The 13,432-nt window shown below is 36.6% G+C and overlaps 1 protein-coding gene across 1 annotated transcript in view; it reads right to left on the reverse strand.

The window, feature by feature from the left end:
- brat1 (BRCA1-associated ATM activator 1) overlaps window positions 1–13,432 on the reverse strand; it is a 68,736-nt gene that overhangs the window by 17,120 nt on the left and 38,184 nt on the right. Inside the window, exons 6-8 of the mRNA XM_061923052.2 lie at window positions 7,363–7,445; window positions 4,991–5,103; window positions 4,684–4,864 (exon numbers count right to left, since the gene is read on the reverse strand). Of these exons, the coding sequence (XP_061779036.2) occupies window positions 4,684–4,864; window positions 4,991–5,103; window positions 7,363–7,445 (377 nt within the window). The remainder of the gene's footprint in view (window positions 1–4,683; window positions 4,865–4,990; window positions 5,104–7,362; window positions 7,446–13,432) is intronic.

Consider the following 13,432-nt stretch of genomic DNA (forward strand, 5'->3'; position numbering starts at 1 on the left):
ACATATTTTACAATCAACCGAAACGTAACCAAAATGCAACAAACAGTGAAAAAAAAACCACCTACAATCTGAGATATCTCATAGTGACCATAGTAAGTAATTAGATGACCATAGTAACTAATTAGATGACCATAGTAACTAATTAGATGACCATAGTAACTAATTAGATGACCATAGTAACTAGTATATGATGCAGATTCCAAGCATTGAAAGACTTAGCATAGTTGGTCATTAGAAAACATGAGTGCACATCATAATGGCAGCTACATTTTACATCTTAAACATCTAAAACAATTATTTGGGAATGTCCGGCGGGCCAGATTGAAAAGCTCAACGGGCCGCATGTGGTCTTAATTTGCCCAGGTCTGGTCTAGACTGAACTTTCAACCGGAAGTAGGAGTGGTGTACCGTCTTCTAATCGTCCATAGTGTTTCTACTCATATGGATTCTTCATTCATCACGCCAAGCAAAGTGTGTATGTTTTACAATATAACTAAAACAATTCTTACCTACTAAACCGTCCCATGTGTGATGTCTCGGAGTGTTTTTATGCATATTTGTACGTGCTATCATAATGCAGTCCTTGTTAGCATTAGCAAATATGCTAAAACGTTTACAAGTGTCTGTGTTAGTATTATTAACTTACAACGACATTCTTTTTGTAGGTTTCAGTCTGACAAATTCCTCAGTAAATTTGCCAAAACGTCACCGTGGAGTTATTGAGTCTGTTCAGCTGATTAGAGAGCTAGCGTCCGCAGCTAGTGGGTCCATGACGGTGACTTCTGTTTTGTTTGATCAGCCGTTTTACTGCCGTGTTACAGACACCGTTTGGAAACAATTAAACTATGTGAATGTACAAAATATTTCTGTGCAAATAAGTCATTGCACAAAAATCCCACTAAAATAATTGGGGATCCACTCATAAAAGTATTAAAAATAAATAATTTTTTTTTTTACTTTCAACTTCAGATCTGTTTGTTGATTTTAAGTTTTTATTATTTTTTCACGTTTTTGATTTGTGCCCTTTTTGTCTGAGGAAACTTTGTTTTTATTTGGCAAAAACACAAAATATGCAATATTTTTCCCCAAAAAATATTTCAAACTGGAATGTTTGATGTGAAGTAAATAAATCGGTCAATACTTCGTAACATTTGTTTTAAGTTATTATTTTTTGAGCAAAAAAACCCCAAATAAAATCCTTGGGGATCCACTCATATAGTATTTTTTTTTTACTTTCAACGCTTAAGACTAAAGATCTACTTCAGATCTATTAGTCAATAATAATTTTGTATTATTTTTTTCATGTTTTTGATTAATGCTCTTTTTGTCTGAGGAAACCTAGTTTTTGTATGGCAAACACACAAAATATGCAATATTTTCTTCAAAACTATTTCAAAGTGGAATATTTGATGTGAAGTAATTAAATATCTCAATTCATCGTAACAACATTTATTTGAATTTGTTATTATTTTTTGAGCAATGACTGTGACAAAAAATCCCACTAAAATGATTGAGGATCCATTCATAAATATATTTTTATTTAGTGGGTGTGGTTTATACAGCGGTGCCTTCTATAGTCCAGAAAATACGCTTGTTTATTTGGGGCAATGCTTTATAACATGAGACAGGCCCCTTCTTTGGCTACTTTTAAGACCCTTCTTAAAACCCATTTTTATTCACTGGCTTTTAACCCAGCATGAGACTTTAAAATGTTTTTACATTTTTTTAAACTGTTTTTTAACTTTTTAAACTGCTTTTTATCTAACAAATTGTTCTTAGGGTAATTTGGATTTGCTTTTCAACGTGTATTTTACTTCTGTTTTAAATGTGATGTTTTTGACTGTCCTTTGCCTCTATTTCTTTGTGGTGTACAGCGACTTGTCCAGGGTGTACACCGCCTTCCGCCCCTATGCAGCTGAGACAAGCTCCTGCACCCCCCGCCACCCCAAAAGGGACAAGCGGTAGAAAATGGCTGTACATCGATCCCTCCATCCCTTTGTTCTTCAACTGTGGTTGTTTTTAAAGGGCTTTATAAATAAAGTTGGTATGGTAAATAAGTCATTGCACAACATTTAAAAAATATTTGTTTTCATTTAGTGCAGGGGTGCTCATTACGTCGATCGCGATCTACCGGTCGATCGCGGAGGGTGTGTCAGTCGATCACCAGCCAGGCATTAAAAAAATAGTCCTAAAAATGAGCGATCATAAATCTTCACTATGACGTCACTTTCGTCACTTGATTGACATTCACGGCACCCGAGGGTCTTCTGAGATGACGCTGGCTGCTGCCAGCTCATTAAAATGACCGACTGGAAGGCGAGAAACACTTTATTTCAACAGACTCTGGCGCCGTACCTGTCGTCAAAACTCCAAAGACCGACTGCACAGTTGCACAGTTGCGCTAACAAAATAAGAGTCTCAGAAAGCTGGCGTGCACAAGCTAGCAAGCTACGGAGTTTGCCGACAATGTATTTCTTGTAAAGTGTATACAAAGGAGTACGGAAGCTGGACAAATAAGATGCCAAAAACCAACCACTTTCATGTGGTATTGGACAGAAAGGAGGACTTTTTTCTCCTCCATTCGAAAATGCGGACATTATAATCACTACTGTCTGATTCCTATCAATGCAAGTCATCAGAATCAGGTAATACACCAACTTTTATTCTTGTCTTCATGAAAGAAAGGAATCTATTAGTGTTAAACATGCTTGTAATATCTTTAAACACCTTTAACTTATTAACAATATTAACTATATGTGTTAAACATGCTTGTATTATCTTTAAACACATTTAACTTGTTAACAAAATAACTATATGTGTTAAACATGCTTGTATTATCTTTAAACACCTTTAACTTATTAACAATATTAACTATATGTGTTAAACATGCTTGTATTATCTTTAAACACCTTTAACTTGTTAACAATATTAACTATATGTGTTAAACATGCTTGTGTTATCTTTAAACACCTTTAAGTTGTTAACAATATTAACTACCGTATTTTCCGCACTATTAGCCGCACCTAAAAACCACAAATTTACTCAAAAGCTGACAGTGCGGCTTATAACCCGGTGCGCTTTATATATGGATTAATATTAAGATTCATTTTCATAAAGTTTCGGTCTCGCAACTACGGTAAACAGCCGCCATCTTTTTTCCCCGTAGAAGAGGAAGCGTTTCTTCTTCTACGCAAGCAACCGCCAAGGTAAGCACCCGCCCCCATAGAAGAGGAAGCGCTTCTTCTTCTACTGTAAGCAACCACCCGCCCCCGTAGAAGAAGAAGAAGCGCGCGGATATTACGTTTCATTTCCTTTGTGTGTTTACATCTGTAAAGACCACAAAATGGCTCCTACTAAGCGACAGGGATCCGGTTCATGAAAAGACGCTATCTCTCCATCCGCACACGGACTACTATTTCACAGCAACTGCCTAAAGACTTTCAAGAAAAGCTGGCTACTTTCCGTGCATATTGTAAAAACAAGATAGCTGAAAAAAAGATCCGGCCAGAGAACATTATCAACATGGACGAGGTTCCACTGACTTTTGATATTCCTGTGAACCGCACTGTGGATACAACGGGAGCACGTACGGTGAATATTCGCACCACAGGGAATGAGAAGTCATCCTTCACTGTGGTTCTAGCTTGCCATGCTAATGGCCAGAAACTTCCACCCATGGTGATATTCAAAAGGAAGACCTTGCCAAAAGAGACCTTTCCAGCCGGCGTCATCATAAAAGCTAACTCGAAGGGATGGATGAAGAAAAGATGAGCGAGTGGTTAAGGTAAGTTTACGCGAAGAGGCCGGGTGGCTTTTTTCACGCAGCTCCGTCCATGTTGATATACGACTCCATGCGCGCCCACATCACGCTGGTTTTTAATATATTATTAAAGTTTGACTGACCTATCTGACTGTTTTTTTGACATTCCCTTTAGCGCAGTTAGATGCGGCTTATAACACGGGGCGGCTTATAGGTGGACAAAGTTTTGAAATATGCCGTTCATTGAAGGCGCGGCTTATAACCCAGGGCGCCTTATGGTGCGGAAAATACGGTATATGTATTAAACATTCTTGTATTATCATTAAACACCTTTAATTTTTTAACAATATTAACTGTGTTAAACATGCTTGTAGTATCATTAAACACCTTTAACTTGTTAACAATATTAACTATATGTATTAAACATACTTGTATTATCATTAAACCCCTTTAATTTTTTAAACAATATTAACTATATGTGTTAAACATGCTTGCATTATCATTAAACACCTTTAACTTGTTAACAATATTAACTATATGTATTAAACATACTTGTATTATCATTAAACCCCTTTAATTTATTAACAATATTAACTATATGTGTTAAACATGCTTGCATTATCATTAAACACCTTTAACTTGTTAACAAAAACATATATTTCATAAATAAGTAAATATAAATGATATATATGAATGAGGTAGATCCCCACGACTTGATCAATTGAAAAGTAGCTCGCCTGCAGAAAAAGTGTGAGCACCTCTGATTTAGTGGGTGTGGCTTATACACCGGCCGGTGCCCTCTATAGTCCGGAAAATACGCTAGTTTATTTGGGGTAATGCTTTATAACCGAAACTGTGTACGAAAAACCGATACCTACTTTTGGTAATCATTTTGGTTGAAAATAAAGGGAAAGAACAATTACCCGGGCTGCCGCTGAGCGACGCCAGAACCTCCAACGCGCATTTCTGAACTTTCCCACTGGCAAGCAGACACCTGAAGGCCTCATCACTGCAGCCAGAGGAGTGGTGGCCGCTGCACGCTCTCAACAGCGACACCACCGCCAGGACGATGGAAGCCGGGGGACACGGGAGGACGTCGGGAGGCTGCAGGGCAGAGAGTCGTCGTCACGGTAACGCTGCTTCATTCATTTGCCACTTTAAATGTGAACTATTGTGGTTTGTTTCTTTGATGCAACTTCTGCACAGTGTGCAAGTGCGTCCCAGTCTCACCATCAACGCAATTTGCGGTGCGTTTCTCAGGCTGACACAAATGAGGGAGACGAAGGCGCTCTTGCTCTTCAGCTGCGCCGCCATCAGTACGTGATGCTCGTCTCCTGCAGACACTGAGAATATATTCTCTTATTGACAAAGATGTACAGTAGGAAGGGGATTCATATTCGTCACAGTTTTACCTAACACGTGAAATGTGACCAATTGGGGGAGGGGTGCAATGTCCACTTTAGCCGCCAGATGGCAGTAGAGCAGGGGTGGGCAAACTACGGCCCGCCAAAAAAATAAAACAGAATTGAGCAAATTGTGTACTAATTAGGAGCACATTAATTGTGTGAATGCACCAAACATTCACACATATGCTTTTCTACACCAAAATTCATGTATTTATTATTATTAATCTTCTCCACATTTTGGCGCGTTTTCATCCGATTCAAACCATTCCACCCTCATACCTGCCAACTTTTGAAATCAGAAAAACCTAGTAGCCAGGGTCCAGGGGCCGCAGGCCCCGGTAGGTCCAGGACAAAGTCCTGGTGGGGGGTTCAGGCTTCGCCCCCCCGACGCAAAATGATTGATTGCATTCAGACAGGTTAAAATGTTGCTAAAACCATCACTTTTCTATCAGTCACAGTGACTTTTCAAAACAAAAATATTACAGCAAAAATCATATGGGTTGATTGACATGTTTATTCTGTAAGCTAACTTCAATAGTTTGAAATTATTTTGACAGTTAATGCCAGTTATCCTGTCAACCTTTCACAAGACTTCAATTTGTTCATTGAAAGTATAAACACTTTTTACAGTAAACAAATGGTAAAACAGTACTAAACAATTCCATTTAAAAAAAAATTGGTGTCATTATTAACTTTCTGTCCAAGCTTGTATAATCTACTGCCTTGTTCAATTGTAAAAAATATTCTGTGCCTAAAATTCACATTTCTATCACAATTATCATACTGTAAACATGGTAAGCTAACTTCATTAAAATTAATAGTCCTGTCAATAGCATGGAATTACAATTCAAATGTAGTTTTTTTGTAAGCCTTTCAAAAGAATTCAAAATATGAAAAATGAATGAAAATTAATTGAAGCCATCAGACACTTGAAAAGTGGCACATCACATCTCTAATGTAATCATTTGAACTTTTCAACAGAAATAGCACTGCAAAAATATTAAGGACATACTTCTGTATTTTGGTAGTTATGCTGTCAACATTTAACAAGATTTCTTCAACTTGGACTTGAAAGCATAAATAGTATAAACACTTTTAACAGTATAACAGTACTAAACAATTCCAATAGATAACATTGGTGTCATTACCTTTTTGTGGCTAAAATCCAAATGTATTCTATCAGATTGATCATACTGCAAAAATGATTTGGTAACTTTATGATAAGTTTACTTGAAGTGGCATAAAACACTGAAAGTGATTGTTCCTATAACCCCTTTGTTTTAAATGTTTTATGCCACTTCAAGTTGTCAAAGACGTGCTGTGAAATACAGCCGACAGGATTGCGCACCAAACACGAAGCAAGGCCAAAGTGCATGCATGGTGCAGCAGAACAAAGGACTTCTTTCATTTAAGGTTTGTGATAAACCATCAAACTCATTCGTTAAAAGGACTCTATAGTAATATAAAGTGAGTTTTTCTGGACATTATCATGCAAGAAAAGTTTATTTTTGGGACCGCGATCACTGCGTAATGATTTTTAAAGGTTGCATTACAAACATTTAACTGTCCCATGTGATCAGCCAGTGCGATTGGAAGTCCATGCCTTCGTAAATAAAACTTCGCCATTTATCACATCCAAAGAATCTGTTTGGGCGACGAAAAACGTTGAAAGTTTTCCACTTGTATCGCTAGCAACGGCATTAGACTTGTGTTTTTTTGTCCCAACGTGGTCTTTTAAATCGCTAATTCCTCCGTGTCCGATCAAAAAATCTTGTCTGCACAAGGTGCAATTCGCGTAGTTTTCACCCCTTTTTTTTTAAATTAATGAAAAACCGTATTTTTTATCACTGCAACCGTAACCCGGAATAGGTTGATGAAAACTGTACTAATTACGGGAAAACCGGAGTAGTTGGCAGGTATGCCAAGTCATTCCACAGAGTGACGTAGTAGGACAGGTGTATGCCCAGGTAGACTTCTTCTACCGCTGTGGCAGCACAACCAATGTGCAACAATGTGGGGCCATATGAATCCCTTCCCTACTGTATATTTTCAAATCCAAATAAAAGTGCTTTGTCTGCCTCTCGGGGCTAGAAGACAAGGTTAAAAAACAACAAAAGAATAAAAATGCGTTATAATTTTTCTACTGTCACAACTTAGCACTTTTTTTTTTTTTAGCGGGTGCTAATACTAACATACCTGTGGCCAGGAGGGAGTTGTGAATGCAAACATGGAGAGGCATCAGGAGGACTTTGACTGCCAGGGTTGTGTTGACAGGATCACTGCACAAACAATGGCATTATTTTTATAAACATAAACACTACTAATACACACTTTCAATCGTTATTGTACATTATTTTGTACTTTATTGCATTGAAAGTAAGGCTGAAACGACGCGTCGACGTAGTCGACGTCATCGGTTACGTAAATACGTCGACGCCGTTTTTGTGCGTCGGCGTGTCGCATATTTACGTCACTCTACTTTACTGTCATGGCGTAGCGCAAAGCAGACGATGCGAGCGAGGGGAAAAAAGCACGCCAAAAGTCGTCAAAAGTGTGGGAGTATTTCAATAAACGGCCTAATAATGTTGTTGTCTGCACACTGTGTCGAGCGGAAATGGCCTATCATAGCAGCACAACGGCTATGAACGAACATTTGAAAAGAAAACCCCCGACAGCGTTCTTGCCATCACCATCAACAAGTCAATCGTCCGCGTGCGTATACGTTGTCATTATTACACAAAAACATGAATGTGTCATTTGTATCTGCGTTGTAAATTCATAAACTAAAGCACCGTTTCGCTCTGAGAGGCGCGTTTGGCGTGCCTGTTCAGTGTTTACAAAGACGCGCTCCTCTTTAACGCTGTGGAGAGGCGGCGGCGGCGAGCGAGCGGCGAGGCGGGGCGCGCCGGGAGCGACGCCGCAATCGTGCCCAGGTGCGCGATCCGCGCAGTTGGAAGAGAAAAGACTTTGTGTAAAATTAAAAGATTGTAAACCTGGCAAAGCCGTCTGGCGTTCAGTCTGTCGGTCCTGAAAGAACCCCACGGCACAAGACGTGTCACAAACGCTAACGTTAATTAGTTGTGCAAATACCTTTTACAACATTAACAGTTACATATACTATGTACAAACCAACAATTAACTTTCACTTTAATCATACTATCATTGTTGTGTTATTAAGCAAAATAAGCAATACTTTTACTTTTGTTGAAATGTTTACACTGTACACTTTTTTGTATTGGATGTTTAGCTTTATTTTTGCACATTGTAGCAAATAAGCAATACTTTTACTTTTGTTGAAATGTTTACACTTGTTACAGAATATTTCCGTTTTGCACTTTTTTGTATTGGATGTTTATCTTTATTTTTGCACATTTTAAAGCAAAATAAGCAATACTTTTACTTTTGAAATGCTTATACTATTCCAGAATATTAAGATTTGCACTGGATGTTTACTTTTATATTTGCACATTAAAAAGCAAATAAGCTACTTTTAATTTTGTTAAATGTTAAAAGTTTTAAATGTTTACATTGTTACAGAATATTTTGTCATGTTGTTGTCAATGTTGACTGAGTGGCCATACTTTTTTTTTTGTAAATAAAAGCCATGCCTTTTGAAAAAACTGGCCTACATTTATTTTTTCCTCTTCATTTTAAATTAAAAAAAAAAATCGGTAAAAGGAAAAATAATCTATAGATTAATCGAAAAAATAATCTATAGATTAACCGATTAATCGAAAAAAATAATCTATAGATTAATCGATAGAAAAATAATCGTTAGCTGCAGCCCTAATTGAAAGACTGTGACCATAATGAGGACAAGCGGTATAGAAAATCCCTTTGGTGCCCTCACAAACTATTTCGGCAGCTACCGCCATCATATGTTTGACTTGCATTACAAATGTTTACATCTGAGGAGATGTTACCGTCTACAGTATGTATGTTAATGCTAGCTAAAATATTTCCGCGAGAAATTTTGATGGGCCTGCTATCTGTGCTGTGAACCCCTGGCCTGGGTTTGAGTGAATCTAAAAAGCTAGCGTAAAACATGCTAACGTTAACTTGTTATAATAGGAACAGTTAGCATACTTGCAAAATGGAGACTGTCTGAATAATTGTATGTAAGTTATCACAAATCTTTGTGTTTCCATGTGTTCCCGGCGAGAGGACAAATCTTTGATCTTACCAAGCAAAAGGCTTGTAAAACTCCACTATGTACGATGGGAAGCGACATGAAGGTGTCGGTTTCTTTGATCTATTGTGATCCACAGGGAGATTTTGTCCTGACCCGAGATCTACAAAGGGAGGAAGCAGGACCTGACGCAATCTCCAGGCATCTTTTCTTTGAACTGTTTTGTGACCGAGGGCAACGGCTGTTTACGACCCTCTCGCCCCTTAAAAACAGCTGTTGCCATGTAATCAGGGAAAGTCCAAATAAAAGAGGAGGCGTGCAATCCTTTCGTCAGAGCGTGGGACGACACTGTACAAGAGTACAACTAAATTGAATCCTGTCTCTTGTTTAATTCCTTGCTTCTTGTCTGTTTAATAGATGCCATCGGTGTTTGAACCTGTGTCAAAACTAAATCATTCTAGGTTTAAATCATCAAAATGAGCTAAAATGCTGTTAGCATGATGACATAGGAAAAGTCAGCATACTTCTAAGATGGCGCCAAGTATCAAAAGCCATGATTTTGAGATTCAAATGAATAAAATTAGTTAAAATGCTAGCATAAATCATTGACATGCTAACCTTAGTATGATGACACCGGAAAAGTAAGCATACTTCTAAGATGGCGCCAAGTATCAAAAGCTATGTTTCTTTGGTTTATACGAATAAAACTAGCAAAAATGCTAGCATAAAATGTACGCATGCTAACGTTAGCATACTTCTAAGATGGCGCCAAGTATCAAAAGCTATGTTTCTGTGGTTTATACGAACAAAACTAGCAAAAATGCTAGCATAAACTGTACACATGCTAACGTTAGCTTTTGATACTTGGCGCAATCTTAGAAGTATGCTAACGTTAGCATGCTTACATTTTATGCTAGCATTTTTGCTAGTTTTATTCGTATAAACCAAAAAAACATAGCTTTTGATACTTGGCGCCATCTTAGAAGTATGCTAACGTTAGCATGCTTACATTTTGGCTAGTTTTATTCGTATAAACCAAAAAAACATAGCTTTTGATACTTGGCGCCATCTTAGAAGTATGCTAACATTAGCATGTGTACATTTTATGCTAGCACTTTTGCTAGTTTTATTCATATAAACCAAAAACACAGCTTTTGATACTTGGCACCATCTTAGAAGTATGCTAACGTTAACATGCTTACATTTTATGCTAGCATTTTTGCTAGTTTTATTCGTATAAACCAAAAAAACATAGCTTTTGATACTTGGTGCCATCTTAGAAGTATGCTAACATTAGCATGCGTGCATTTTATGCTAGCATTTTTGCTAGTTTTATTCGTATAAACCAAAAAAACATAGCTTTTGATACTTGGTGCCATCTTAGAAGTATGCTAACATTAGCATGCGTGCATTTTATGCTAGCACTTTTGCTAGTTTTATTCGTATAAACCAAAAATACATAGCTTTGATACTTGGTGCCATCTTAGAAGAATGCTAACATTAGCATGCGTACCGGTACATTTTATGCTAGCACTTTTGCTAGTTTTATTCGTATAAACCAAAAAAACATAGCTTTTGATACTTGGCACCATCTTAGAAGTATGCTAACATTAGCATGCTTACATTTTATGCTAGCATTTTTGCTAGTTTTATTCGTATAAACCAAAAAAACATAGCTTTTGATACTTGGCGCCATCTTAGAAGTATGCTAACGTTAGCATGCTTACATTTTGGCTAGTTTTATTCGTATAAACCAAAAAAACATAGCTTTTGATACTTGGCGCCATCTTAGAAGTATGCTAACATTAGCATGTGTACATTTTATGCTAGCACTTTTGCTAGTTTTATTCATATAAACCAAAAACACAGCTTTTGATACTTGGCACCATCTTAGAAGTATGCTAACGTTAACATGCTTACATTTTATGCTAGCATTTTTGCTAGTTTTATTCGTATAAACCAAAAAAACATAGCTTTTGATACTTGGTGCCATCTTAGAAGTATGCTAACATTAGCATGCGTGCATTTTATGCTAGCATTTTTGCTAGTTTTATTCGTATAAACCAAAAAAACATAGCTTTTGATACTTGGTGCCATCTTAGAAGTATGCTAACATTAGCATGCGTGCATTTTATGCTAGCACTTTTGCTAGTTTTATTCGTATAAACCAAAAATACATAGCTTTGATACTTGGTGCCATCTTAGAAGAATGCTAACATTAGCATGCGTACCGGTACATTTTATGCTAGCACTTTTGCTAGTTTTATTCGTATAAACCAAAAAAACATAGCTTTTGATACTTGGCACCATCTTAGAAGTATGCTAACATTAGCATGCTTACATTTTATGCTAGCATTTTTGCTAGTTTTATTCGTATAAACCAAAAAAACATAGCTTTTGATACTTGGCGCCATCTTAGAAGTATGCTAACATTAGCATGCGTACATTTTATGCTAGCACTTTTGCTAGTTTTATTCGTATAAACCAAAAAAACATAGCTTTTGATACTTGGCGCCATCTTAGAAGTACGATAACGTTAGCATGCTTACATTTTATGCTAGCATTTTTGCTAGTTTTATTCGTATAAACAAAAAAAACATAGCTTTTGATACTTGGCGCCATCTTAGAAGTATGCTAACGTTAGCATGCTTACATTTTATGCTAGCATTTTTGCTAGTTTTATTCGTATAAACCAAAAAAACATAGCTTTTGATACTTGGTGCCATCTTAGAAGTATGATAACGTTAGCATGCTTACATTTTATGCTAGCATTTTTGCTAGTTTTATTCGTATAAACCAAAAAAACATAGCTTTTGATACTTGGTGCCATCTTAGAAGTATGCTAACATTAGCATGCGTACATTTTATGGCAGCATTTTTGCTAGTTTTATTCGTATAAACCAAAAAAACATAGCTTTTGATACTTGGCACCATCTTAGAAGTATGCTATGTTTTTTTGGTTTATACGAATAAAACTAGCAAAAATGCTAGCATAAAATGTAAGCATGCTAACGTTAGCATACTTCTAAGATGGCGCCAAGTATCAAAAGCTATGTTTTTTTGGTTTATACGAATAAAACTAGCAAAAATGCTAGCATAAAATGTACGCATGCTAATGTTAGCTTTTGATACTTGGTGCCATCTTAGAAGTATGCTAACGTTAGCATGCTTACATTTTATGCTAGCATTTTTGCTAGTTTTATTCGTATAAACCAAAAAAACATAGCTTTTGATACTTGGCACCATCTTAGAAGTATGCTAACGTTAGCATGCTTACATTTTATGCTAGCATTTTTGCTAGTTTTATTCGTATAAACCAAAGAAACATAGCTTTTGATACTTGGCGCAATCTTAGAAGTATGATAACGTTAGCATGCTTACATTTTGGCTAGTTTTATTCGTATAAACCAAAAAAACATAGCTTTTGATACTTGGTGCCATCTTAGAAGTATGCTAACATTAGCATGCGTGCATTTTATGCTAGCATTTTTGCTAGTTGTATTCGTATAAACCAAAAAAACATAGCTTTTGATACTTGGTGCCATCTTAGAAGTATGCTAACATTAGCATGCGTACATTTTATGCTAGCATTTTTGCTAGTTTTATTCGTATAAACCAAAAAAACATAGCTTTTGATACTTGGCGCCATCTTAGAAGTATGCTAACGTTAGCATGCTTACATTTTATGCTAGCATTTTTGCTAGTTTTATTCGTATAAACCAAAAAAACATAGCTTTTGATACTTGGTGCCATCTTAGAAGTATGCTAACATTAGCATGCGTACATTTTATGCTAGCACTTTTGCTAGTTTTATTCATATAAACCAAAAAAACAGCTTTTGATACTTGGCACCATCTTAGAAGTATGCTAACGTTAACATGCTTACATTTTATCCTCGCATTTTTGCTAGTTTTATTCGTATAAACCAAAAAAACATAGCTTTTGATACTTGGCGCCATCTTAGAAGTATGCTAACATTAGCATGCGTGCATTTTATGCTAGCATTTTGGCTAGTTTTATTCGTATAAACCAAAAAAAACATAGCTTTTGATACTTGGCACCATCTTAGAAGTATGTTATGTTTTTTTGGTTTATACGATTAAAACTAGCAAAAATGCTAGCATAAAATGTACGCAT

Source organism: Nerophis lumbriciformis, linkage group LG27 (genome assembly GCF_033978685.3).
Source record: "Nerophis lumbriciformis linkage group LG27, RoL_Nlum_v2.1, whole genome shotgun sequence".
NCBI lineage: Eukaryota > Metazoa > Chordata > Actinopteri > Syngnathiformes > Syngnathidae > Nerophis > Nerophis lumbriciformis.